This window comes from Oryx dammah, unplaced genomic scaffold (assembly GCF_014754425.2).
Source record: "Oryx dammah isolate SB20612 unplaced genomic scaffold, SCBI_Odam_1.1 HiC_scaffold_16, whole genome shotgun sequence".
In the NCBI taxonomy this organism is placed as follows: Eukaryota; Metazoa; Chordata; class Mammalia; order Artiodactyla; family Bovidae; genus Oryx; species Oryx dammah.
Genome location: NW_024070200.1, coordinates 3,079,024 through 3,104,996, shown reverse-complemented (window position 1 = coordinate 3,104,996; position 25,973 = coordinate 3,079,024). Strand labels below are relative to the sequence as shown.

Sequence of the window (25,973 nt, the reverse complement as noted above, 5' to 3'; positions counted from 1 at the left end):
GCTGCGGTCGTGCAGGGTACATCTCACCCCCCTAGCCCTAGCTAAGCCCCCTCCTCACTGGTCTCTGTCTGCTCTTGCCCCTCTAAAAGCTGCTGTCAGCGCAGCAGCCCAGAGTACCTCTCAGGTGTGTGTTGACCCCGACGCTGCTGTTTTGGGGTCCTGGTAACAGCTTCCCGTCTCGCCCACCACGGGGGCCTGTGGGCCCCAACACGTGCCGCTCTGCCGCCTGCCTGTCCCCCCCAGCTCTGCGGCAGCATGCTGGCCCCACCCATCCTCACACGGGCCAGGCGGACACTGGCCCCCGGGGCCTCTGCCCTTGCTCGTCCCCTGCCCCCGCGGCTGCCTTGCCACTCCCAGCTCTGCCAGGGGTCACCTCCATGAGGCCTCCTGTGCCTCCCTGTGTGAAATATGTCCTGCCCCCGCATTCCTTCCCCACCCCGTTTCTCCACAGCCCTGCTCGCCTTCTGACGGCCTATGTATTTTGCTTTTCCCTTGGTTGTCTTCCCTTCCCCCGCAGAACTTAAGTCTGCGCCAGCAGAGGTCTTTGTCTGTTCATAATACCTGCAGCAGTGCCTGGCCTGCGACCGGCCCGCAGGTTGTTGACCCCGAAGAGTGACTGTGCACACTGGTGTTCACACTTGGTGGTGGTTCCTTGCTCCCTGAGGTGACATCCTCAGTCCCGCCTGCTGGGATGAGAGGCTCAGGTCTCGTGGGGCCCCCTCTGGACACCCTGCTCCCCGCTCCTGAGGCACGCCTGCTCAAACAGGGATGCCACACCTTCTAGCTTGTGGTTGATGCTCCTTTCCTTGGTTTGATGAGTTAGGTTACCTGTGACTGGGATGAGTGAACATTATCCCTTAAGTACCATTTCTTTCAATTTACTTCAATGCCGTGAAAGGCAGCTGAGGTTCACATTTCTATACGCACTCCCTGCATTCATCTCCGCCTTTGTTCGATTAGGTGGGCGTCCACTATGAACTGACGGAAGAGGAGAAGTTCTACCGGAACGCCCTGACGCGGATGCCGGACGGCCCCGTGGCCCTGGAGGAATCCTACTCTGCAGTCATGGGCATCGTCACCGAGGTCGAGCAGTACGTCAAGGTGAGGCGCTCCTCTCCCTCCGGCACGTGTGCGATCTGTCCTAGACGCAAGTGTGAGCTTGAAGGAATGTGGAGCTAAGAAGTCTTGACTAAACGTAATGCGATTTATGAGGTAACATTTGCTATTTGAAAGTAAGGAGTGAATGGTAGAATGAACCTTCTGGGATATTAATCCTTTTGGAGAGCAGAAAACTTTATTCTCTTTTGGTTGGGAGACTGAGCGTTTGAAAGAGTTTTTTCCTAACAGCGTGGAAGGGACACACACCTTTTTAGCAGAATATGACCGCACGCGTTAACATTTCACAAAACGAGAAGTCGAGCTGCCGTGGGTGGCTGTGTTTTCGTTTGCAGGTCTGGCTTCAGTATCAGTGCTTGTGGGACATGCAAGCCGAGAACATCTATAACCGACTCGGGGAAGACCTCAGCAAGTGGCAGGCTCTGCTGGTCCAGATAAGGAAGGCCCGGGGGACCTTCGACAACGCAGAGACAAAGAAAGAGTTTGGGCCAGTGGTCATAGATTACGGCAAGGTGAGCCCCGCCGGCTGCCTGGAAGGCGCGCTGTGAGGGCAGCATCTGACCTCAGGGAAGCTGCAGTGTGAACACTCCTCCCCCTGCAGGTCCAGTCGAAGGTGAACCTGAAGTACGACTCCTGGCACAAGGAGGTGCTCAGCAAATTTGGGCAGATGCTCGGCTCCAACATGACGGAGTTCCACTCCCAGATCTCCAAGGTGAGGAGGCGGGACCCCGGCAGGGCGGCAGGCCCACCGGCCCCCTTGGCTCCCCGACTGACGCCATGCTCTCTGCCCACAGTCCCGCCAGGAGCTGGAGCAGCACTCGGTGGACACAGCCAGCACCTCCGATGCAGTGACCTTCATCACCTACGTGCAGTCCCTGAAACGGAAGATCAAGCAGTTTGAGAAGCAAGTCGAGGTGAGCTCTGTCCCTCACTGTGTCTTGGGGATCCCCGGGGTGTCTCTGTCGTACCCCCTCGCGTGTCCTGGGCAGCTGCATTTTAAAAAGCTCTGAAGGTGATCTTTAGGCACTTCAAGATTTGAGAACCACAGGTTCTTATCTTTTTAAATCTTTTACTTTAGTTGTTAATCTTCAAGTTCTCAAACTTGGATTTCCTTCCCATAGTTTGGATCTAGGGTGTGAAGCCCAGTTCCAGGGCACTCAGGCCCTGCTCGGGACCGCCTGAGTGAGGCCAGAGCAGTCCCGGGGCTGGCCCAGCCGGGCCCCTCAGCGGCCTGCTGCCCTGAGGCGCAGTGCTGTGGGGAGGGGAGGTTCCTGGAGGAGAGCAGGTGCATTCTGTACCCACGGGTGTCTTCTCCTTGGTGGAGTCTGACCGTAGTTCCTGTTACCCCTCCAGAAGAGAAAGCCCCGTGTGTTTGTTCCTTCTCCAGCTCTACCGCAATGGGCAGCGGCTGCTGGAGAAGCAGAGGTTCCAATTCCCGCCGTCCTGGCTCTACATTGACAACATCGAGGGGGAGTGGGGGGCCTTCAACGACATCATGAGGCGGAAGGACTCCGCCATCCAGCAGCAGGTGGCCAACCTGCAGATGAAGATCGTGCAGGAGGACCGGGCCGTGGAGAGCCGCACCACCGACCTGCTGACCGACTGGGAGAAGACCAAGCCCGTCACGGTGAGTCACGGTGAGCCCCGGCGCGGCCCCGCGCTCTCCCGGCACCGGCAGCGTCCTCTGTGTCCCCGCTTTCAGACTGAGGCGCACAGCCGCGGCTGCGCTTTCCAGGGTGAAGGCGCTGCCTTCCTCTAATTAAGGGAGCCATCCTTGCAGAGAGTGGATGTGAAACTGTGAAAGCCTGCTTAGACAGACCTCTTTTCAGCCAGACCCCTCACGACAGTCAGGGAACGCCTCTAAAGCCTAGCGTTTCTCTACTCATAAGTTACCCTCTTAGTTGTAGCTGGGAGTTAGACTTGTCGCTCTTGTGGACTCAGCCCAGGTGACTCCCGGCGCCACTGCCCGGCCTGTGCGCTGGGGCCGTCCTGGGCTGTGCCACTATCGTCACAGTGGTTAAGCATCTCTGTGCCCAGAGATTGCCGCAGCCAGGCCTCCGCGTTCACTAGAGTTTCTGCTGAGCACCAGCCGTGTTCTGGGCAGCAGGAACACAGTGGTGACCAGAAAGGAGCCTGCCCCCAGGGGGACACGCTCCCGCAGGAGACAGGATGAGAAGGGAACCGGAAGGACACGCACTTAAGTCAGATGGAGACGCGTGCTGGGGGAGGGTGTTGGAGCTTCACTGCCCTGTGGGGAGTCTGGCGTGTGGAGACTGGTGGGGGCAGGCAGGTGTGCCAAGGGGCGTGTAGACAGGCAGGACGGGGCTCAGCCATGGAGGGCACGGCCCGCCTGGTTCGCTGGGGGGATTCACATGGAGATGCACGTGTGACCCCGCAGGGGAAAGATGTGAGTGCATCCTAGATGCTGGTCTGGTTCTGTGGCCAGGGCTGCGGTTCTCCACTCAAGGCCTGCGGACCAGTCGGGCTCCTCCCCTCCCTTCCCCCCCCACACCCCCACCTGGCACACACACACGTCTGCTGGGTCGGCCTCTGTCCTGCCCTCAGCTGGTCTGTGCTGCTGGCCTAAGGTCCCGCTTTGTGTCTGGTTGGGCCAAGGGGCCCCGGGGTGAAGCAGGCTGTGCTCTGCTGATGCCAGGGCTGCTGGGTCGTGCGGGGGCGTCAGGGCTGATCAGTAAGCAAGAGTGCGGCACCTCAGCGTGGACGTCTTTGATCGGCTCGCCTCACGGGTGATGTGTTTAGTTAGAACTCTCTTTGAGGGAGTTCCCTTAGGACCCAATGCTCTCACTCCTGAGGACCCGGGTTCACCCCCTGGTCAGGGAACTGAGGTCCCACAGGACACACTGTGGCAAAAAAGGAAAAGGAAACTTGAACTGGTATTTAGTGTAGTCATTCTCAAAGGTTATTAAAGCGGAAAGAGATCTGTGAACCACGTCAGTGCAGAAGTCAAGCCGCCTCCAGTGAGAATGGTGCTTTCCTCCTCACCTTCCCTCGTCACTGATACCACGGCCATGCCCTCAGGGAGGACGTGCCTGGCAGGGCTGTCCTGCTCCGGGCCCAGGTCAGCGTCTCCCTGGCACTCCGCGAGGGGACGCCTGACTCGACGGGTACTCCCCTTGCCCAGGTCAGGTCTGGAAGTAACGGGCACGCATCAGCAGCGTGCACTTGGGAACGTTTACACGCAGACACACTCAAGGAAGTGCAGAGTCCCCTCCAGCGCCTCGGAGCCAGGCCCCTCTGTCTGGAGACCTGGCTCTGACTCGCTGGCCTTGACTGCTTTAGGGCAACCTGCGTCCAGAGGAGGCGCTTCAGGCTCTCACCATATACGAAGGGAAGTTCGGCAGACTGAAGGATGACCGCGAGAAGTGCGCGAAGGCCAAGGAGGCCCTGGAGCTGACCGACACGGGGCTTCTCAGCGGCAGCGAAGAGCGCGTCCAGGTACGAGCTGCTCCCGTGGGTGGGTGGGTGTGGGCACCTCGTGCCGACCTCGCCCCCCAGCCCGGCTGTCCCAAAGGCCCTGGCAGAGTCCGGGGTGGCTCCTCTTCCGGAGTATAACTGCTCTGCTGTCCTTGACCGCAGGTGGCCTTAGAAGAGTTACAGGACCTCAAAGGCGTTTGGTCAGAGCTTTCTAAGGTCTGGGAGCAGATTGACCAGATGAAGGAGCAGCCGTGGGTTTCCGTGCAGCCTCGAAAGGTATGCGTCACTAAAACAGATAGCGCATTGCCCTTTGCACGCTGACAGTTGGAGACTTTACTTAGGAACTTGGCAAGCTGGGAGCTGTACTGTGAGTTCACAAGAAGTCCCTTCCCAGTCGTTTACCTAAAATTTCTTTTAAGGCTAGTGTTTAAATGTTTCACCCTTTAAAGGAACATTGGCAAACTGAATACCACCTTGGGTTTCTCTTGACAGCTTCGGCAGAATTTAGATGGCCTCCTGAACCAGCTGAAAAACTTCCCTGCCCGATTGCGGCAGTATGCGTCCTACGAGTTTGTGCAGAGGCTCCTGAAAGGCTACCTGAAGGTGGGTGACCCAGAGCTGCCGGCTGGGAGGTCAGCCGGAAACACGCCACGCGGTTGACTCAGCTCCCTCTCTCCACAGATAAACATGCTGGTGATTGAGCTCAAGTCCGAAGCACTTAAGGACCGCCACTGGAAACAGCTGATGAAGCGGCTTCATGTGAACTGGGTTGTGTCTGAGCTGACCCTTGGCCAAATCTGGGACGTAGACTTGCAGAAGAACGAAGCTGTTGTCAAGGACGTGCTGCTGGTGGCACAGGGGGAGATGGCCCTGGAGGAGTTTCTGAAGCAGGTGCGTGTCGGGCTGTGACGCACACCTGAGCTGTGTGAAAACGGAGCCTCACCTGTGGTCCCTCTTGTCCCCATAACGTTAACTCACTTGGTTACTCACGTGGCTGGCAAACGCCCATACATTGGTGACCTGCCTCTTTGGGTTTCAATTCAGATACGAGAAGTGTGGAACACTTACGAGTTGGACTTGGTTAACTATCAGAACAAGTGTCGCCTGATCCGCGGCTGGGACGACCTCTTCAACAAGGTCAAAGAGCACATCAACAGTGTGTCCGCCATGAAGCTCTCTCCGTATTACAAGGTATGCCGTGGGGGCTTCCCTCCCGCACGTCCACCGCAGTGCCCGCAGCCTCACGGGGATGTCCCTGGCGGTCCAGTGGGTAAGGCTCCAGGCTTCCACTGCGGGGGGTACGCGTTCGATCCCTGGTCAGGGAACTAAGACCCCAAGTGCTGCATGGCCAAAATAAATTAATAAATATTTAAAAATAAAGACGGCCAGGCTCACAGTTACCAGGGACCTATTTTTAGAAAATGTGAGTCACATAACTTGGTAGGATGTTTGTCTGCATTTTGGGTAAGTTCTGGCATATCTGAGAGGGGAGAGGGTAGCAGTTGACCTCTGCCCTGCTTCACCCGCTAGGTGTTTGAGGAGGACGCCCTGAGCTGGGAAGACAAGCTGAACCGCATCATGGCCCTCTTCGACGTGTGGATCGACGTGCAGAGGCGCTGGGTCTACCTGGAGGGCATCTTCACGGGCAGTGCAGACATCAAGCACCTGCTGCCGGTGGAGACCCAGCGGTTCCAGAGGTGCGGCCTCTAGCGGGTGGGAGTCAGAAGGCTGGGCTTGGCCGGGAACACTCTGCGTGAAGGCTGACAGTGACCTCGCTTCTGATTTGACCTGTAGCATCAGCACGGAGTTCTTGGCTCTAATGAAGAAAGTATCCAAGTCTCCCCTGGTGATGGACGTTCTGAACATCCAGGGGGTGCAGAGGTCTCTGGAGAGGTTGGCAGACCTGCTGGGAAAGATCCAGAAGGCTCTGGGAGAGTACCTGGAGAGAGAGCGCTCGTCTTTCCCCAGGTGAGGGGGCGTCTCAGGCGCGGACTGAGGAGGCCCAGCTCTGTGCTTTCTTCTCTCCTGGCCTGTGTGTTGCCCAGCTCTGTGCTTTCTTCTCCCCTGGCCTGTTTTGTTGCCAGTAATCCATTTAATGAATACAGTTTTCCTTTCATCGACTGATTCCTCTTAATTTTCTACCGTGGATTTGTATACTAAGCTCCATTTAAACTATTATTCACCCTCCAAGGCAGCTTGTCTCTCTTAAAAAACTCACTCTGATGATTTTATTTTCTAAGTGGCTTTTTTTTTTTCTTTCTAAATAGTTTGAGTGAGTGAAAGTCGCTCAGTCGTGTCTGACTCTCTGCGACCCCATGGACTGTAGCCCGCCAGGCTCCTCTGTCCATGGGGATTCTCCAGGCAAGAATACTGGAGAGTGTTGACAATGCCCTCCTCCAGGGGATCTTCCCAGCCCAGGGATCCAACCCAGGTCTCCCGCACTGCAGGCAGATTCTTCATGGTCTGAGCCACCAGGGAAGACCTCTGAATAGTTTACGTATAAATTGAGCAGGTTTTTTTAAAATTTAATTGATGAAGTGAGGCGAATTATATGAAATGCATTGTATTTCTTTTCAGCGTCTTGCTAGGTGAGGGAGTCTCTTTTGCCGAGGGCTGGAGAAGACCTGGATGTGGTCTGCATTCAGGCTGGAGAGGGCCCACCCAGTCCGCGTCCACCGTCCTCTGTTACTGTTTGATTCACCTTTTCTGTGTATGTGTCACGTTGTAGCAACTTCAATGCTGTTTCGATTTTAGATTCTATTTTGTGGGTGACGAAGATTTGCTTGAAATCATTGGAAACAGTAAGAATGTAGCCAAGTTACAGAAACACTTCAAGAAAATGTTCGCTGGCGTCTCGAGCATCATCCTCAATGAAGACAACTCCATCGTCCTGGGCATCTCGTCCCGTGAAGGAGAGGAGGTAGTTAGGTTTACGACCGTACCTCAGAAAACTTCGCTCCTGTCTTCCGCACACCTTAATTCTTAGGTTTTCTTTATTTCAGGTTATGTTTAAAACTCCCGTGTCCATCACCGAACATCCCAAAATCAACGAGTGGCTCACACTGGTGGAGAAGGAGATGCGGGTCACACTGGCCAAACTCCTCGCTGAGTCCGTTACCGAAGTCGAGATCTTTGGTAAAGCAACATCAATTGACCCAAATACCTACATCACCTGGATTGACAAATACCAGGTACTGTCCAATGGAAGGGCGACAGTCAGGAGGTGGGGCCACTGGCTGATCTTTAAAACCACTCTTTTGGGTCTCCTGTGTGCCGCACCTCCCAGGCCCAGCTGGTGGTCCTGTCAGCCCAGATCGCCTGGTCTGAGAACGTGGAGACGGCGCTGAGCAGCATGGGCGGGAGCGGCGACGCGGCCCCCCTGCACTCCGTGCTGAGCAACGTGGAGGTCACCCTCAACGTGCTGGCTGACTCGGTCCTCATGGAGCAGCCCCCGCTCCGCAGGCGCAAGCTGGAGCATTTGGTGAGTCCTCCTCCTCCTAGTCAGGCTCCCCTGCCTTCCCCTTGAGCAGCTAAAAGAACTCACACTCGAGAAATATCCTCATTGGTGTCTGGGAGGAAAGCAAGTCGACGGCCTGTTGAGAAGCGCTGGGTAGTCCTTGGCTCTGTCTTCCTGTTGAAGGGCAACTTTGGGGAACAGGAGCCACACGCACGTCCTGGTACAAAGGGTGACCTCCCGGTACAAAGGCTGACGCTCAGCCCTTGGGGTCTTCACGCTCTCACCCCACCTTCCCAGAGCTCTACCTCCGGAGGCGTGTCTGTGAGCCTTGCTGTTTCGCTGCTGGGCTTGCGAGGTTGTGTGTGGCAGACAGACTGTTAGTTCAGAGGCAGCTCTTCTCCCATCGTGTTTTCTGTGAGTTGCAGGGTCTTTGCTTAAAATAGGGTGTCTTTGTCACTCGCTGCTTTTGCTGCAGTTCTTTATCCTATGTAATTCCATCATGTGACTACAGGTTCTGTTGTTTTTAAAAGTAAATTTATGTTTCGGAATATTTATTTACATCATAATTGGACCTAGGATCTCAATTTCAAAATTTTCTAAGTAATGCGCGCTCCCAGAAGAGGCACTTCTGTACTTCAGTTCAGTGAGTGTACGTTACGATAAACTCCTAAAGTGAGTCTGTCTTCAGATCACAGAGCTGGTTCACCAGAGAGACGTCACCAGGTCCCTGATCAAGAGCAAGGTCGACAATGCCAAGTCCTTCGAGTGGCTCAGCCAGATGCGCTTCTACTTCGACCCGAAGCAGACAGACGTGCTGCAGCAGCTGTCGATCCAGATGGCAAACGCCAAGTTCAACTACGGCTTCGAATACCTGGGCGTTCAGGACAAGCTGGTCCAGACCCCCCTCACCGACCGCTGCTATCTGACGATGACGCAGGCCTTGGAGGCCAGGCTCGGGGGATCCCCATTCGGTGAGTGCCTCCACACACCTGGTCAGATGAAGTCAGAGGGTGAACCTACTTCTCAGAGATTAAGCAAATGATCTAAATGTATTTCTTAACTGTGTGGCTAGTACATTCTTAAACTTTAAATCTTTATATCAGTGACTACGTTTGTAGTTGACCCTTGAACAGCACTGGTTTGAACTGCGAGGGTCCACTTAGACACAGATTTTTTAATAGAAACGCAGTCAGCCTTCTGTATTCACGGGATTCACATCCTCAGACTGAACCAGTCGTGAATTGAAGCTTCCTTCTGAGGTTGGTTGAATCCAGGATGTGGAACCTGTGGATATGGGGGGCCGACAGTGGGACCCGGTGGAATTTGCGAACTATACTTTGATTTCTTTTGAAAAGAATTGCTTTTTACAGTTCTTAAAACTAAAGACGTGTTCTCATTTGAGTTCTCAATTCCTTTTCTTCAAATAACAGGGCCTGCAGGGACCGGGAAGACCGAGTCTGTCAAGGCTCTCGGCCACCAGCTGGGCCGCTTTGTTTTAGTTTTCAACTGTGATGAAACCTTTGATTTCCAGGTGAGAGGCTCTGAGGGAGCCACCTAGAGCAGAGTCCGGGTGGGGAGCGCAGGCCCGTGCCTCTGGGGCCGTGAGCCGTGCACACAGCGCTCTCCTTTGGGAGAGGGGTTACTGGAGCTGTTTGAGGGGCCAGCTGGTGCGTGACGCCAACGTGAGCCTCAGGTCTTCAGGTTAACTCTCTAGTGTAGCGTATCCTTCTGGTGTCTGTGTTTAGGAAAAACAAATAGCGAAGGCTTTTTTTACACAACAAAAAGTGTTAGCTCTGTCACTGGGATTTTTTGCACAAGAGGGAAAATAATACATCTGTTCATCTGTGTCCGGAGTACTTGCTCCATGTAGGGCTGGGCTCCTTGCCTCACGGGTGAAGCTGGTTCCACCTTCACAGCCCATTCCACCCCCCTGCACTCCTCTGGGAGGAAGGTGGTATTCTTCGCGTTTCAAAGATGAGCAGACAGGTTTCAGGATGTGATTTGCCCGGGTTGGACCAGTCACCCGAGCCAGGATCGGAGCCCTGCACGGCCAGCCCCGGGGCCGCCTTTCAGCTCGCTGCTTCTCGTTTCAGGCAATGGGCCGCATCTTCGTGGGCCTCTGCCAGGTGGGGGCCTGGGGCTGCTTTGACGAGTTCAACCGCCTGGAGGAGCGGATGCTGTCGGCCGTGTCGCAGCAAGTGCAGTGCATCCAGGAGGCGCTGCGCGAGCACTCCAACCCCAGCTTCGAGAAGAGTGAGGCTCGCCTTCTTGCTTACAGTTACCCTGCTGTGGCTTAGAAACAAGAGGGGGTTTCGTGTAGTTCCCAGACCCGAGGTTGCAGGCGGGATGGTGCGTCCTGATGGAAGACGTGGGCGGGGCCCAGGGTGGCACTGCCCGCCTCGCCCCATGGCAGCCGGTGGGGCGGGCCGTGCTTCCTCTGCAGACGGAGGCCCCGGGCTCCTCCCTGTGGCCCCGCAGAGCCAGGCCTCCTGGCTGGAGTGTTGGGACCCGCCCCTGGTCATGTGTCTGGGGGTCCCTGGGAGCTAGTTCCGCACAGAGCTGGAGGAGTTACATACATCCACGATGGGTAGTTTACCTGTTAATTTTCCCTTTCAGTCCATAGTAATAGTAGCTCGTCTTACCAGACCGGAATAAAATGAGAGGCGTGTCAGAGAGAACTCCACGCTCGCTTACGGAGAAACCTGACCCTGAGTGTCGAGAGTTGGGGGGTGGTTTTGTCTCTGTGTGTGTGTGGGTTTTTAGTGGCCTGAGGAGAGGGCCGTGTCTGTGGTCTTAGCCACTCAGTTCATCACAGCGCGACCAGCGTTGCTGCTGCTTCTACTGTCAGGCTATGTTCCTGTTTCCGCACTGGCCTCGTGACGCTCAGTAATAACACGCAGATAGGGTAGTCACCGCTCCGGTGCCTTGATCTGTGACACATCTGAGTGGCTCTGACGTGGGCAGGGAGTGTGGAAATGGGTCTCCCGGGGCAGGTGGCGTTGTGCTGCTGAGAGCCCGCAGAAAGGCCAGGCCGCAGCTCCCGTGGGGTCCTGGGCTGGCAGGGCGCTGGGTTTGCCCTTTCAGATTTTATGGTGGTTTTCTGACCATCACAAGCCTTAACACCGTCATCTGAATTTCAGCCTCTGCCCCCATTACCTGTGAGCTGCTGAACAAACAAGTCAAGGTGAGCCCAGACATGGCCATCTTCATCACCATGAACCCTGGCTACGCGGGCCGGTCGAACCTCCCAGACAACTTGAAGAAGCTGTTCCGGAGCTTGGCCATGACCAAGCCCGACCGTCAGCTCATCGCCCAGGTCATGCTGTACTCTCAGGGCTTCCGCACGGCCGAGGTCCTCGCCAACAAGATCGTCCCTTTCTTCAAGTGAGTCGCTGAGCAGTCCTAATCGTGTTTCTGGCATATGTTAACTGCGCCATTTAAACGTGGCCTGTGTAGTTACAACATTTCTTTCCACGTGTCCGTTCTCGTTTCTTGGCGTTTGACGCTGCTTGGGGCTCAGCGGGTACTGTTCTTAAGGAAGCCCTTTCTCTTTTAGACTGTGTGACGAGCAGCTCTCTTCCCAAAGCCACTATGACTTTGGTCTCCGAGCCTTGAAGAGCGTGCTGGTGAGCGCGGGGAATGTGAAACGGGAGCGGATCCAGAAGATCAAGAGGGAGAAGGAGGAGCGCGGGGAGGCAGTCGACGAAGGAGAGATCGCGGAGAACCTGCCTGAGCAGGAGGTGAACGGGCGGCCTCCCCCGCACTGATCCAGGGCTCACAGGTCCTGGGACGGAAGTGCTAAACAGGCAGCGGTGGGGTGGGTGGGGCTGGACGCTGGGTCTCCGCACTTGTTCTCAGGGCGAGTGAGTGGTGGGTCCCTGCGGGGACAGAGCCGTGAACGCGGAGCCGCCGCCACCGGAGCTCAGCCCGTTTTCCCCCGCAGATCCTGATCCAGAGCGTCTGTGAGACAATGGTGCCGAAGCTGGTGGCTGAAGACATCCCGCTGCTCTTCAGCCTCCTGTCAGACGTGTTCCCCGGCGTCCAGTACCACCGGGGCGAGATGACGGCACTGCGAGAGGAGCTCAAGAAAGTGTGTCAGGAGATGTACCTGACCTACGGGGATGGAGAGGAAGTTGGCGGGATGTGGGTCGAGAAGGTGAGTGGGGCTGCGGGCCTGGCTGGAGCCTCACGGAGCCCCGCCCTAGGGGCCATGGGGCTGGCTGGAGCCTCACAGAACCCCCTGCCCCCCCAGGGGCCATGGTGCTGGCTGGAGCCTGACAGACGCCCCCTCCAGGGGCGGTGGGGCTGGTTGGAGCCTCACAGACCCTCCTCCCCGCCCCAACTAGGGGCCTCGGGGCTGGCTGGAGCCTCATGGACCCCCGCCCAGGGGCCGTGGGGCTGGCTGGAGCCTCACAGACCCTCCCCACCGACCCCCCAGGGGCCGTGGCGCTAGCTGGAGCCTCACAGACCCCCCTGACACCCCAGGGGCCGTGGCACTAGCTGGAGCCTCACAGACGCCCCCTCCAGGGGCTGCAGAGCTGGCTGGAGCCTCACAGACGCCCCCTGCCCCAGGGGCTGCGGGGCTGGCTGGAGCCTCACAGACCCCCCTGACACCCCAGGGGCCGTGGCGCTAGCTGGAGCCTCATGGACGCGCCCCCCTCCAGGGGCTGTGGAGCTGGCTGGAGCTTCACAGACGCCCTCCCCACCCCCCCAGGGGCCGCGGGGCTGGCTGGAGCCTCACTGAGCCCTCCAGGGGCCGAGAGTGGCAGCGGCCCTGCCCACCTGGGAGGAGCCGCATCTGATAGGCTATGTCCACCAGGCATGCCATCTGGTTTGTGAAGATTTGTCCCGAGAGCCCCAATAGGATTATTTTCTTAAGTGCAGTGATAGCAAAACTTACCTGAAATGGTCACTCACGTGGTATAGTTTGCTCTCTGAAAATGCCAGCTAAAGGGGAATGACAGACATTGGGGAAGAAATGTCTTTGATAGTAGAAGGTCTTTCCAGCATCACGATTAACAACGTAAACGTGCCCGTTGGTACAGAGTTTACAGTCTCTTCTGCACTGGCTTCTTCCCTTCGTCTCCTGTGAGAGTCAGAAGAAAAAGGGTCGTGTGCACAGGTTGTGCCTGTGACCCTGAGCCTTGCTTCTAGGTTAGACGGGGGCTCCATCAGCTGCTCTCTGTCCTCCTGGCAGGGGTCTCTCCTGAGGCAGCTTGCTGAGCAGCTCCCGTTCCACTGGCTGCAGCTTCCCTGACTCCTCAGACAGTGCCTCGGTGCAGTTAAACCCTTCTCTACCTGCCATGGTTGTGTCTGGCTCAAGGACTCTGGTTAGAAATCGCAGGCATTGCCTGGAGAGCTCCCAGCACATGTCTCTTGCCGGGAACAGTGAGAAGCAGGAAGGAGCCTTGGCATGCCTTCTCTCGAGCGCTGACGTTGCCGCTGGGTTTGCCCCCAGGTTCTCCAGCTCTATCAGATCACCCAGATCAACCACGGCCTGATGATGGTGGGGCCCTCGGGCAGTGGGAAGAGCATGGCCTGGCGCGTCCTTCTGAAGGCTCTGGAGAGGCTCGAGGGTGTGGAGGGCGTGGCCCACATCATCGACCCCAAAGCCATCAGCAAAGACCACCTGTACGGAACCCTGGACCCCAACACCCGGGAGTGGACAGACGGGCTCTTCACACACGTTCTGAGAAAGTGAGTGCACGTGGGGTGGGGTCGGGGCCTCCAGAGAACTAGGGCCTGGCGTTCTGCCTCGTGGAAACTGCGTTATTCTTGCACAGTCTGGGAACGCTTCAGAAGTGGTTGCAGGCTGAGCGTTGCGGTCTGAGTCACCGCTGTCTGAACCCCTTCCACTCCAGGATCATAGACAACGTGAGAGGCGAGCTGCAGAAGCGTCAGTGGATCGTCTTTGACGGCGACGTGGACCCCGAGTGGGTGGAGAACCTGAACTCGGTGCTGGACGACAACAAGCTGCTGACGCTGCCCAACGGGGAGCGCCTCAGCCTCCCGCCCAACGTACGGCCCGCGTGCCCGCGCCCGGGGTGCCCGGCCAGGCGGGCGGCTCTGGTCGCCCTGGGGTGGCCGGGGGGCAGTAGCTGCACAGTTGGCGCCTCTCTTGCTAGGATTGTTCCATTCCCAGGGCCAGTGAGAGACTTTCCAGAGGGTTCATTCGTAACCTGCTGCTTACTGGTTGTCAGGCATGCTCTGTAATCAGCCTTTCCTGCAGCCTGGGGTGGTAGGGTTGTGGTGGGGATTTCTGGGAAGTGGCACAGTGAGGGATTTAGACGTGGGCATCACGGTCATCCCTCCGAAATGAGCGTCTTATATGGGTTCTTCCAATTACAACGCCTGATAGGTGGGTAACCATGCGCAGGCCTGGCGTGGACATGTGTTCGTGCTTTGACCCCATGTTTATGGAGTGCCACGGTGTGCCGGGCCCCTTCTATATGCTGCAAATAGGGCCGTAACCAACACAGACAAAACCGCTGCTCTCCAGGGGCTGACAGTCAGAGGCGGAGGACAGATAGACAGGAGAAGTGGGCACGGAGCTGCGGAGCGAGCAGACTAGTAACGCGGCTGAGGCAGGACATCGCTCCGTCAGGGCTTCACGGGACCGCTGGCAGCCTCAGTGGAGACTAGGGCCTGAGGGAGCAGCTCCTGGGTGTTGGGGTGGAGCCTTGGTGGCGGGAGGAGCCCCCTGGCATGCCCACACACACTGGGAGGGGGACGGTAGACCAGCATGCAGGGACGTAGGGACAGGACCCAAGGGGAAACGGGCCTGGGGTCACCGAGGACTGGAGCCTGCCTGCCAGGGTAAGCTGGGAGGCCGTGGGGATACTGAGAAGTGACCGAGTTGTGGGTGTGAGTTAAAGCGTGTGCCAATAGGATCTGCTGGTGGGCTGAGGGAACGGAGGCTCCAGCAGGACCTTTTAGTGGGTGAGTGGGTGCTTTCATCACGACAGAGGGTCAGCGTTAGCGGTTATGTTACTTGTGAAACCAAGACGCAGGTCTAGGAACACGCACTCAGCGGACGAGTGTCTTGGTGTGACTTGTCAGGGTCATCACCCAGCAGATTCTGACTATTGTCGGAAAGGTGGATTTCCTTGTGAGGCACGTTAGCCCTGAGGTGAAGGCTCTGGAATCAGACTCTCTGGTTTGCCTCTCAGCCCCACCGTCTACTAGCGGTGGACCCGGCGAGGCTGCCAACCCCCGCTGTGCAAACGGAAACCCTGCTGGCCGGCCTGGAGGGTTCAAGTGCAAGGGCGTGGCCACGGCCCCTCACTGCGGGCCCCACCGTCCAGGGAGCGATGGTTCTGTCCCATTAGAGCTCCCGGTTCTCCCAACCACAGGGGTTTTTTCCTGCCCAAGTTCTTAAGGAGAGAGGTTGCTGGGTGTTGTGATAATGCAAACTTAGATATTTTTACTTCTGAACTGAGTGCAGAGATTAGAGTTAAATCGCTCTTTCAGTAGGTAGGTAGGTAAACCAACTTTAACTTCGTGGTATCTACCACGCCCACGTCCTTAAATCTGCTTGCCATTCTCCCTCCAGGTGCGGATCATGTTTGAGGTGCAGGACCTGAAGTACGCCACGCTGGCCACCGTGTCTCGCTGCGGCATGGTCTGGTTCAGCGAGGACGTGCTGAGCACGGACATGATCTTCAACAACTTCCTGGCCAGGCTGCGCAGCATCCCACTGGACGAGGGGGAGGACGAGGCCCAGCGGCGGCGCAAGGGCAAGGAAGACGAGGGCGAGGAGGCCGCCTCCCCGATGCTGCAGGTGCGGGCGGGGCTGGCGGGGCGCGCCCGGGGGTTCCCCTGCCCCCGCAAGTGCAGGCACCTCACAGCAGCCCCACCCCCGCTGCAACTTGCGGGAGGTTAGCATGATCAGCGTTGTCTCACGCCAGCTTCTGAGGAAGCCAGTGGTCACAGTTGCAAAAGTGTAGATGTGCATGGAAAATTTAAAGTGTTCTTTCAGATTTCTCTGCAAATTGATGAAAAATGGCCTATTTTCAGTTTTGATGGTAAAAACCAGTGTTCCTAGGAAGCGTGATTTTTGAGAACTGCCAGGATGAAGGAGTGGGATTGGTCACTGGAACCTCGACTCCTCATTTTTCAACCCATAAAACTTTTCATCCTGATGGGGCCCTCCCCCAGGCCCGGGTTAGAGCAGGTGAAAGTCCCCCGGCCTTGCTAGCTGGCCGCTGAGCTTGTTGACCCGCCCTTGCAGATCCAGAGGGACGCGGCGACAATCATGCAGCCGTACTTCACGTCCAGCGGGCTGGTCACCAAGGCGCTGGAGCACGCCCTCACGCTGGAGCACATCATGGACCTGACGCGCCTGCGCTGCCTGGGCGCGCTCTTCTCCATGCTGCACCAGGCCTGCCGCAACGTGGCGCAGTACAACGCCAACCACCCCGACTTCCCCATGCAGAGCGAGCAGCTGGAGCGCTACATCCAGGTCAGGGCCGGGCAGCTCTGGGCACCGCGGCTGCAGGGCTGATGTCGCTGCACATGTCTCTCCTTGAATGTTGAGACTCCACTCAAATCGGGATCTGCCTCCTTCCCCCGCAGCGGTACCTGGTCTACGCCATCCTCTGGTCCTTGTCCGGAGACAGCAGGCTGAAGATGAGGGCAGAGCTGGGCGAGTACATCAGGAGGATCACCACAGTGCCGCTGCCCGCCGCGCCCAACATCCCCATCATCGACTACGAGGCACGTGCCGGAGGGCGGCGTCCTCCCCGCTTCTCGCCCCGCAGCAGCCTTGCCTGCACTTAATCGGCCTTTCCTGTCAGGGGATCTTGTCCCTTTAGTCTCCCGTGGCACAGGGAAGGCGGGTTAACTTGGAGGTCCTGACTTGGGTGAAAGGGAGCGGGTCCTGCAGGCCGGCAGGCTCGGGGGACACCCCCCCGCCCCGGCTGACCCTTGCCCGCCCGTCTGCAGGTGTCCATCAGTGGAGAGTGGTCGCCGTGGCAGGCCAAGGTGCCACAGATTGAGGTGGAGACACACAAGGTGGCCGCCCCGGACGTGGTGGTGCCCACTCTGGACACCGTCCGCCACGAGGCCCTCCTGTATACTTGGCTGGCCGAGCATAAGCCGCTGGTTCTGTGTGGGCCCCCCGGGTCTGGCAAGACCATGACGCTCTTCAGCGCCCTGCGGGCCCTGCCCGACATGGAGGTAAAGGGGCAGGAACGGGCGGCCGACCTCGGGGCCAGGGACGCGATCGGCCTTCCACCGCTCCCCTGGCCTCTGTCCTTCTGCAGGTCGTGGGTCTTAACTTCTCGAGTGCAACCACCCCAGAGCTCCTGCTGAAGACCTTTGACCACTACTGCGAGTACAGACGCACCCCAAACGGGGTCGTTCTGGCCCCCGTGCAGCTCGGAAAGTGGCTGGTATTGTTCTGTGACGAGATCAACCTGCCAGACATGGATAAATACGGGACGCAGAGGGTCATATCCTTCATCAGACAGGTCTGTTCCTGTCTGCGAGACCCCAACTCCCCACCCACATTACTGCTCACTTCTGCTCCTGAAGCGTCACCCCCTTTTCTCAGATGGTGGAGCATGGGGGCTTTTACCGAACCTCTGATCAAACCTGGGTGAAGCTGGAGAGGATCCAGTTTGTGGGGGCTTGTAACCCACCCACCGACCCTGGGAGAAAGCCCCTCTCTCACAGGTAACACTGCTGGTAGACTTCCCGGGCTCACAGACACCAGTTCCAGGATTGCTTTAAACAGAGCATAACAGAGACACGGTTTTGATGATAAAAGTAAGAAAATACTGCTCATCACTGGGATTCCTCTGGGTTTCCCTGCACTGTGCTGGAAACCTTGGAAACACACTCAGGATGAAAGCGGTAGTGAGCTGCCCAGACCTGCCTGTGGGGCCCGGGTGAGGCTGAAATAAGCCGGAGTCATTTTCCCACCTCTGCTGGCTTCATATTCGGGTTTCTGCCTCTGCTGCTCCGTGTGAGGCCGCCCTGAGCTGTACCGGGAAGCCTGGGGGCGGGGCAGGGGGCGGTCCTCCAGCGCGGGCACGCTGAGCCGGGCTCTCCCCGCAGGTTCCTGCGCCACGTGCCCGTGGTGTACGTGGATTACCCGGGCCCCGCCTCGCTGACGCAGATCTACGGCACCTTCAACCGGGCCATGCTGCGGCTTATCCCGTCGCTGCGCACGTTCGCGGAGCCGCTCACCGCGGCGATGGTGGAGTTCTACACCATGTCTCAGGTGCGTGGCCTCCCTGCCCCCTCCCGGGCCGAGGGCTTGGGAAGAGTCTGCGCTCGGTGAGCGCCTGCTCAGCACGGGGGCTCCCCCCGGAGCACTGTCAGCTCACTCCTCCAGCTGGCGCCGCGCCCAGGCGCCTCGTCTCCCTTTTTCTGCCTCCTGGTCCGGCCGTGTGTGCGTCTTCATTCCCTGATGAAGCTGAGACTGGACGGTGCACTTTCTAAGCGGGTGTGCACACTTGTGTCTCAGCAGACCCAACCGGGGCATGTGGGTCTGCGCTCACTCTTCCATGGTGTTTATGGTGACCTCCACACTCAGGCTGGACCAGTTACACTCCCACCACGGTGGCTTGTCCAGCCTTGGAAAAAGGCTGATTGAAACCGTCTTTGCTCCTTGGATGAGCAGAGGTGCTTCTCATGGTTTTGGTTGGCATTCCTCTGTTAGCTTCTAACAAGGGCTCCTGCAGGAGAGCTGCCAGTATTCCACTGAGACATCATCTAGCTTGGAGTCCTGTGTGAGAGCTCACTTGTCGTGTTATTACAGATGCTTTAGACTTTTCATGATTGCAGCTTTTTACCTACATGTTTGAAGTATCATGAAATGTAAACTTTTTTCTCTGTTTTTCTTTTTGAGATAATGCTTAGAAAAGCTTTCTTTCAGCTTAGGAAGTACATTTTTTAAAGCATTTTTATAAGAATTTTTCTGTAGTTTTATTTACTTCTAGTTTTCTCAGTGTAATAAGATATAATTAATTTCAACATAAAGTGAGCACTTTGGATCTAATTCTGTACTAAATCATAGTCCCACCGTTACTTATTATTCCACTCTTAAATGTCGCAGAGTGTCGATTCTCTATTTCTAATATGAACGTGTCGCGCAGTGTCTGCCTCTGCCACTGCTGTTCTTGCCTTGGGACTTTGCACGGAGCTCGGTGCTCTCTTTCTCCGCAGGAGCGGTTCACTCAGGACACGCAGCCCCACTACATCTACTCGCCCCGGGAGATGACCCGCTGGGTGCGCGGGGTCTTCGAGGCCCTGAGGCCCCTGGAGACGCTGCCTGTGGAAGGCCTCATCCGCATCTGGGCGCACGAAGCCCTCCGCCTCTTCCAGGACAGGTGAAGCCGAGGGTCCGGGTAGCTCCCTGCTCCCCTGTGTTGACCCCCGACCTGGAGTCTGCGCGAGGCCTGCCTGCCCCCTGGTGGAGGGGAGCCTCGCCTCTGGTGATCGATCACGGCCACCCCCTGTCCAGGATCTCGGTGCTGTGACTGCCCTGCTTGGTTACCTTTGGACCTTGGGCAAGGCGTTTCAGTTCACCTCTCCCTGTCAGGTGGGCCCCATGCAAGGTCAGAATGCAGAGGTCACAGGTGACTTCAGCGCCTTCTCACTATGGCCTGGGGTGCCGTCCTGCAACCGTGAGCCCTCCCTCGTCCTCAGCCTTGGCTCTCAGCAGGGGATTTGCAGCTGTGTCTCTGGGGCTTTGGTTTTTCTCTTTTACCTGTTAACCACTTATCAAGTGTAAGCTTTGATCACGTATATCACTTGTAAGCTTTGACTTTTCCTGGTTAAGTGACCAGTACCAAAGGGAAGGCTTGCTGACAGCTGTAGTTGGTGTTCAGCATGGATCGCGGGAGGTTCTGTGGTTTCAACCATTGTGTCAGTAAAAGGCTGAGTCTTTCTATCTTTTAAGGAATCTTAAGAATTACTGACTTTTAAAAATCAGAACCTTTTCCTTATATTCTTTGTTTATAGCTCTGTACAACCTTTGTTTTATGACAAATTCTTAGTTTCCCCAGGTCCTGCTTTTTCATTTTTGTTTATTTTTCTTTTATTTTTGATTTCATGTGTTTAAGCACTGCACTGTAATATCTACATTCTGGATCACTTAAGGCATCTTGAGTTCAGATTCTTTGGTTCTTCCATTTGCGAGAAATGAAGGTTTCTGGTAGAAGACTCACGCCAGGCCTTGGCGTAGCCCACAGCACCCTCGGAGCCTGGTGTTTTCTCAGCACAGCCTCTGTCTTTTCCTCTGCAGACTCGTCGAGGACGAGGAGAGGCGCTGGACCGACGAAAACATCGACATGGTTGCTCTGAAGCACTTTCCCAACATCGACAAGGAGAAAGCCATGAGCCGGCCCATCCTGTACAGCAACTGGCTGTCAAAGGTGACACTTTGGCACCGTGTCTGCAGTACTCCTTTCCTTCTGTCCTTTCAGTTAGGATCATCGTCTAATGAGAAATGTCTTTGACTTGCACTTACTGTAAAGGAAGGCATGGTGTTGTTCAGTCACTCAGTCGTGTCCGACTCTTTGCAACTCCATGGACTGCAGCACACCAGGCTTCCCTGTCCATCACCGTCTCCCAGACTTTACTCAAACCCATGTCCATTGAGTCGGTGATGCCATCCAACCATCTCATCCTCTGTCGTCCCCTTCTCCTGCCTTCAATCTTTCCCAGCATCGGGGTCTTTTCCATTGAGTCGGCTCTTTGCATCAGGTGGCCAAAGTATTGGAGCTTCAGCTTCAGCATCAGTCCTTCCAATTAATTTTCAGGGTTGATTTCCTGTAGAATTGATTGATCTCCTTGCAGTCCCAGGGACTGTTAAGTGTCTTCTCCAGCACCCCAGTTCAAAAGCATCAATTCTTTGGCACTCAGCCTTTTTTATGGTCCAACTCTCACATGATGGAGGCATGATGGGCTGCAGAATTGTAACCGTGGGTAATTTAGGGCAGACGATCCCAGGAGCAGGCTGCTCTGAGAGCTGTGGATGCTGGCCACCAGAAGGTGTGGTTCAACACGTTTGCATTGAAGGGAGTCTTTGCCTCACCTGCTTTTACTTTCCTCACCGTAAAATCAAGGCATTGTGGGTAACCTGTGTACAAGTGTTCCATGTACTGAAATCCTAGGCAGAGTTGATGTTTCCAGAATAGCCGGGAGTTGTCCTTTTCTCAGAAAGAGAGCAGGGCATCTTAGAAGGCTGCAGCCATGGCATGCATTTCTTCAGTGGACAGTGCTGACTTGTGCCTGAGGACAGTCTTCCTTTAGGAGCTCAGACTCATAGGGTGAAGCAGCTCCGTCTTGGGAGGGCTGACCCCGGTGTGGGGGCTCAGGTGAGTGTTCACAGGCCTCCACCTGGGTGTCAGGAAGGGCGTGGCAGATGGAGGGCCTGTGGGAAGCAGGGGCACAGAAGCGGGAAGAACAGGGAGTTCTGTGCAGTGTTGCTAGAATGTCCTGTTTATTTCTAGGCTTTAGATACTAATCCTCTTTCATTTACAGGCAACATCTTCTACCAGTGGCTTGTTTTTTCATTTTGTTTATAGCATCACTGGAAGAATGAGCGTTGCTAATGGACTGTCATTTAAATCCTCAGTCTGAATTGAGTTAGCGTGTGGGGTTCCCCGAGTGCATGTCCACAGCCTGGCGCTGGGGCTCTGGGAGGCTCTGTCACTTGGGTTTTTGCAGGGGCCTCTTACAGAGCTCTGTCCTGTTGGCTGGTTCGTTCATTGCTCTCTGGGCTAAAACCACATGGTCGTGATCATGGCTGTGAATCTGCCTGCTGGGACGACAGTACCTCACTCCTGGTTCTTCTCGGGGGGGGGGCGGTCTTTGCATCCTGGGCCTTTCCACTTCCAAATGAACTTTGGAGTTGGCTTGTCAAGTTGCGCCAGTGTGACTTCCACCATCCACGACTGACCCTGACTGGGGTTACATTGAGTCCACGTGTCACTTGGGAGCTGGCGTGGTTGCAGTTGTGCATTTCTCTCTCTCTGACTGTGGTGTGTCTCTTCATTTACCGACACGTTCTGTGCTGTCTTTCAGGGATGTTCGGCTTTCTCCATAAAGATTTTCCGTGTCTTTAGGTCTCACCCTAGTTTGCTTCCTTTTTTGTTGCTGTGTTGTAAATACCTACTTTTGTCTCATTCTTTAGGACAGTTTTTCAGTATGTAGAGATGGGATCCACTTTGCTGTAAGAACTGAGGTGATTTCTTCTTAGTTAAGTGATCTTCCCTTCTTTCCTATAGGACTACATCCCAGTAGACCAAGAGGAGTTAAGAGATTACGTCAAAGCCAGGCTGAAAGTCTTCTACGAGGAAGAGCTGGACGTGCCTCTGGTCCTGTTCAACGAGGTCTTGGACCACGTGCTCAGGATTGACCGGTGGGCTTTTGGCTTTTGCAGCCTCCCCACTCGCCCACACTGCTCTCAATTTAATGGTGGGGGGAGGGCTCATGCCTGGCCTCGTGCTGGCCTCCTGACAGGCCCCCGCGCCTCTGCCAGCGATTCCCGCCCCTCCTGTGAGTCCGGCTCTACTGTCCCCAACGTCCCTACTAAGCAGAGCCTCATTCTGCCTCTCCAGGCGCTTCCCACCTGCCTTGGTTCCGGCCGCTCACCCTCCTGCTCAAGTTGTCAGGGTGTCTGGGGACAGGGCCATGTCTTTTTTCACCTTTGGTGCCTCACTGGCAAATCACAGTTGCTCCATGGAAGTTTAATGTACAAATACAAGTTGAAATGCATTCCAAGTGTTATAGACTAGATCCTGAAAAGTGTTAGGATTTGAGTGTCCCAAGGGGGAGCGGAGCACAAAAGCCTCAACCTGCATCCCTTCTGATGATGTTCCAGAATATTCCGTCAGCCTCAGGGCCACTTGCTTCTGATTGGCGTCAGTGGAGCGGGCAAAACCACCCTGTCACGCTTCGTGGCCTGGATGAACGGGCTGAGTGTGTACCAGATTAAGGTGGGTCTGGCCAGAGCCTCTTGAACCCCACAGTGAATCCTTGCTCATGAACGTAGCTCCTTGGGTGAGAAAGGAGCTGACCCACCCCACCGCACTCCTGCAGGTCCACAGGAAGTACACGGGCGAGGACTTCGATGAAGACCTCCGCACGGTGCTGCGGCGTTCCGGCTGTAAAAACGAGAAGATCGCGTTCATAATGGATGAGTCCAACGTGCTGGACTCCGGGTTCCTGGAGCGGATGAACACACTGCTGGCCAACGGCGAGGTAACCCCTGATGTGCCGCGCGGGTCGCGTTCCGTGGCGCCAGGCTCCGAGGACCAGCCAGCCAGGGTACTGTGCTGTTTCCCAGGTGCCCGGCCTCTTCGAGGGAGATGAATACGCCACCCTGATGACCCAGTGTAAGGAGGGGGCCCAGAAGGAGGGCCTGATGCTGGACTCACACGAGGAGCTGTACAAGTGGTTCACCAGCCAGGTCATCCGCAACCTGCACGTCGTCTTCACCATGAACCCGTCCTCCGAGGGCCTCAAAGACCGTGCAGCCACCTCCCCCGCGCTGTTCAACAGGTACGCCCACCACGCACAGCTCTGCTTTCCGGGAGCAGGCCCCACCCTCGGGAGCCGCTCCGAGACGTGGGCGTCTTTGCAGGTGTGTGCTGAACTGGTTTGGGGACTGGTCCACGGAAGCTCTGTATCAGGTTGGCAAAGAATTCACCAGTAAGATGGACCTGGAGAAGCCGAACTACATCGTGCCCGATTACATGCCGGTCGTGTACGACAAGCTGCCGCAGCCGCCCTCTCACCGCGAGGCCATCGTGAACAGCTGTGTGTTTGTTCATCAGACTCTTCACCAGGTGGGTTCAATCCTGAGGTCACGGGAGAAGCAAAACTGGCCACCGTGCTGACGTGGAACTGAGCTGACGTAGAGGTAGCCCCCAAGCCACCTCGGGCTCGACACTGTATTGTCCCCCGGGGAAGAGTGCCTGGCTCTCTCCTGCTTGCTGCCTCTGTCAGCGACGTCTCAGCTGCTCGGGGCCCGGCTGCATGTTCTCGGGCCGTCTGGCCCCTCCCCACGTTGACTCCCATCTGCCCTGTCTCACTGCCTCTTTCCAGCCATGTCCTCCCCTAGGGCAGGGGCCACGGTTTCTCTGTGAAGGGCCAGCTGGTTGGGGTTTCAGGCCTCGCGGCCCTCAGAGTCCCTGCTCGGCCTCCTGGCTCTGCAGTAGTGGCGCGATAGCCTCGTGGCCATGAGCGAGCGGGAGCCCCACGGGCAGAGGCCGCCCCGCGGGGCATGACCTGCTGGCCTCTGCTGGCTGCCTCTCCGTGGGTTCTCTGTATCAGAGGAGTGCAGTCTGCCCCCATTGGAGGGGTCTGTGAAGAGCACTCTGACCTGCAGGCATCCTGTGGGCCCTGCCCTCCCACTCCCGCAGGCCACCTCCACTGTCCCCTCCCCTCTCCACACCTCCCTCCACCTGCGGGGACCAGAGGAGGTGATCTGCCTCACCCTTCTCGATGCCGTTTCTTATTTTGGTTCCGCTGAGAATCAGCAGAAGGTAGAGGAGGTGTACTGACGCCTACGTAGTGACGACCAGCGTGGGGGGTCTTTTCCTGGGAAGTACACCCCTGCGGCTGCCAATACCACCCTCCTCCTCTCAGAGAAGCGGGAGGAGAAACCTCAGAGGTGGGAGGCAGCTGGACCCGGTCTCGAGTGATGGGACTCCTGAGGTCTGGAGCCATGCCACCACATCATGCCAGCAGAACAGTCACGTTCTGAGGTTAAATTGTGACGTTTTGAGGCTAAATCGTGGAGAACTAACATGGTCTTCGTTTTCCAAAAGGCTAACGCCCGGCTGGCAAAGCGAGGAGGCCGCACCATGGCCATCACGCCGCGCCACTACCTGGACTTCATCAACCACTACGCCAACCTGTTCCACGAGAAGCGGAGCGAGCTGGAGGAGCAGCAGATGCACCTGAACGTGGGCCTCAGGAAGATCAAGGAGACGGTCGATCAGGTCCGCCGCGGTGCGGGCGGCCCTCGCTGGGAGGGAGCGGGCCGTGTGTGTAGGCGAGCGCTGCGTGTTTCTGTCGCCCTGACGTGGCTTTTGCTCCTCAGGTGGAAGAGCTGCGTCGGGACCTCAGGATAAAGAGCCAGGAGCTGGAGGTGAAGAATGCAGCAGCCAACGACAAGCTGAAGAAGATGGTGAAAGACCAGCAGGAGGCCGAGAAGAAAAAGGTGCCGCATCCTGTCCCGGGAACGGTGGCCTGTGTGGGCCGCGCGTCTCCGTCTCTCGGGCTCGTGTGTGCGTGTGTGCATGCACGTGTGTGTGTGTGGAGTGGGTGTGCACACATGCACGCACGTATGTGTCCCGGGCGGCGTGAGGAGTGCTGTCTTGGGTTTCATTCAGCAAGTTAACCAGTGCTCACCCCAGAGCTGAGCCGTGCTTTGTCTCCAGGTCATGAGCCAAGAAATTCAGGAGCAGCTGCACAAGCAGCAAGAGGTCATTGCAGACAAGCAGATGAGCGTGAAGGAAGACCTGGATAAGGTGGAGCCGGCTGTCATCGAGGCCCAGAATGGTGTGTGCTCGCCGCGGGGGCCTCGCCTCGGGGGGGGTGGGGGGCAGCAGGGCCCCCCACAGGTCCCGGTGTTGTACGTCCCCGAAAGCATCAGTGAGAGGTCTCAGAAACCTTCTCTAACTACTTCAGACTGTCCTCATCTCTGAAAGTGAAGTGCCCGTGGAGCTAGTCCACTTTCCCCATGCATGCACGCCAAGGTGCTTCAGTCGTGTCCAGCTCTTTGTGAGCCCATGGACGGTAGCCCACCAGGCTCCTTTGTCTATGGGATTCCCCAGGCAAGAATACTGGAGTGGGTTGCCATGCCCTCCTCCAGGAGATCTTCCTGACCCAGGGATCAAACCCACGTCTCTTACGTCTCCTGCATTGGTGGATGGGTTCTTTACCACTAGCACTACCTGGGCCCTTTTTATGAGAAAAAGTTAACAAGATAAGTTTTTCATCA

General features: G+C 56.7%; 1 protein-coding gene across 1 annotated transcript in view; it reads left to right on the top strand.

Moving 5' to 3' along the window:
* The window catches only part of DYNC1H1 (dynein cytoplasmic 1 heavy chain 1), a 61,335-nt gene that overhangs the window by 22,394 nt on the left and 12,968 nt on the right, over positions 1 to 25,973 (top strand). The window contains exons 12-51 of the mRNA XM_040256873.1: positions 961 to 1,101; positions 1,452 to 1,628; positions 1,718 to 1,828; positions 1,911 to 2,030; positions 2,504 to 2,743; positions 4,417 to 4,572; positions 4,714 to 4,827; positions 5,044 to 5,154; positions 5,233 to 5,442; positions 5,596 to 5,742; positions 6,082 to 6,248; positions 6,346 to 6,519; positions 7,306 to 7,471; positions 7,554 to 7,742; positions 7,838 to 8,032; positions 8,697 to 8,979; positions 9,439 to 9,539; positions 10,102 to 10,261; positions 11,149 to 11,392; positions 11,565 to 11,748; positions 11,952 to 12,164; positions 13,467 to 13,705; positions 13,870 to 14,026; positions 15,561 to 15,788; positions 16,239 to 16,469; positions 16,583 to 16,723; positions 16,952 to 17,185; positions 17,272 to 17,478; positions 17,562 to 17,683; positions 18,068 to 18,233; positions 19,181 to 19,344; positions 20,262 to 20,391; positions 22,249 to 22,382; positions 22,845 to 22,959; positions 23,063 to 23,224; positions 23,310 to 23,524; positions 23,607 to 23,811; positions 24,796 to 24,969; positions 25,071 to 25,190; positions 25,411 to 25,531. Coding sequence (XP_040112807.1) covers positions 961 to 1,101; positions 1,452 to 1,628; positions 1,718 to 1,828; positions 1,911 to 2,030; positions 2,504 to 2,743; positions 4,417 to 4,572; positions 4,714 to 4,827; positions 5,044 to 5,154; positions 5,233 to 5,442; positions 5,596 to 5,742; positions 6,082 to 6,248; positions 6,346 to 6,519; positions 7,306 to 7,471; positions 7,554 to 7,742; positions 7,838 to 8,032; positions 8,697 to 8,979; positions 9,439 to 9,539; positions 10,102 to 10,261; positions 11,149 to 11,392; positions 11,565 to 11,748; positions 11,952 to 12,164; positions 13,467 to 13,705; positions 13,870 to 14,026; positions 15,561 to 15,788; positions 16,239 to 16,469; positions 16,583 to 16,723; positions 16,952 to 17,185; positions 17,272 to 17,478; positions 17,562 to 17,683; positions 18,068 to 18,233; positions 19,181 to 19,344; positions 20,262 to 20,391; positions 22,249 to 22,382; positions 22,845 to 22,959; positions 23,063 to 23,224; positions 23,310 to 23,524; positions 23,607 to 23,811; positions 24,796 to 24,969; positions 25,071 to 25,190; positions 25,411 to 25,531 — 6,868 coding nt within the window. The remainder of the gene's footprint in view (positions 1 to 960; positions 1,102 to 1,451; positions 1,629 to 1,717; positions 1,829 to 1,910; positions 2,031 to 2,503; positions 2,744 to 4,416; positions 4,573 to 4,713; positions 4,828 to 5,043; positions 5,155 to 5,232; positions 5,443 to 5,595; positions 5,743 to 6,081; positions 6,249 to 6,345; positions 6,520 to 7,305; positions 7,472 to 7,553; positions 7,743 to 7,837; positions 8,033 to 8,696; positions 8,980 to 9,438; positions 9,540 to 10,101; positions 10,262 to 11,148; positions 11,393 to 11,564; positions 11,749 to 11,951; positions 12,165 to 13,466; positions 13,706 to 13,869; positions 14,027 to 15,560; positions 15,789 to 16,238; positions 16,470 to 16,582; positions 16,724 to 16,951; positions 17,186 to 17,271; positions 17,479 to 17,561; positions 17,684 to 18,067; positions 18,234 to 19,180; positions 19,345 to 20,261; positions 20,392 to 22,248; positions 22,383 to 22,844; positions 22,960 to 23,062; positions 23,225 to 23,309; positions 23,525 to 23,606; positions 23,812 to 24,795; positions 24,970 to 25,070; positions 25,191 to 25,410; positions 25,532 to 25,973) is intronic.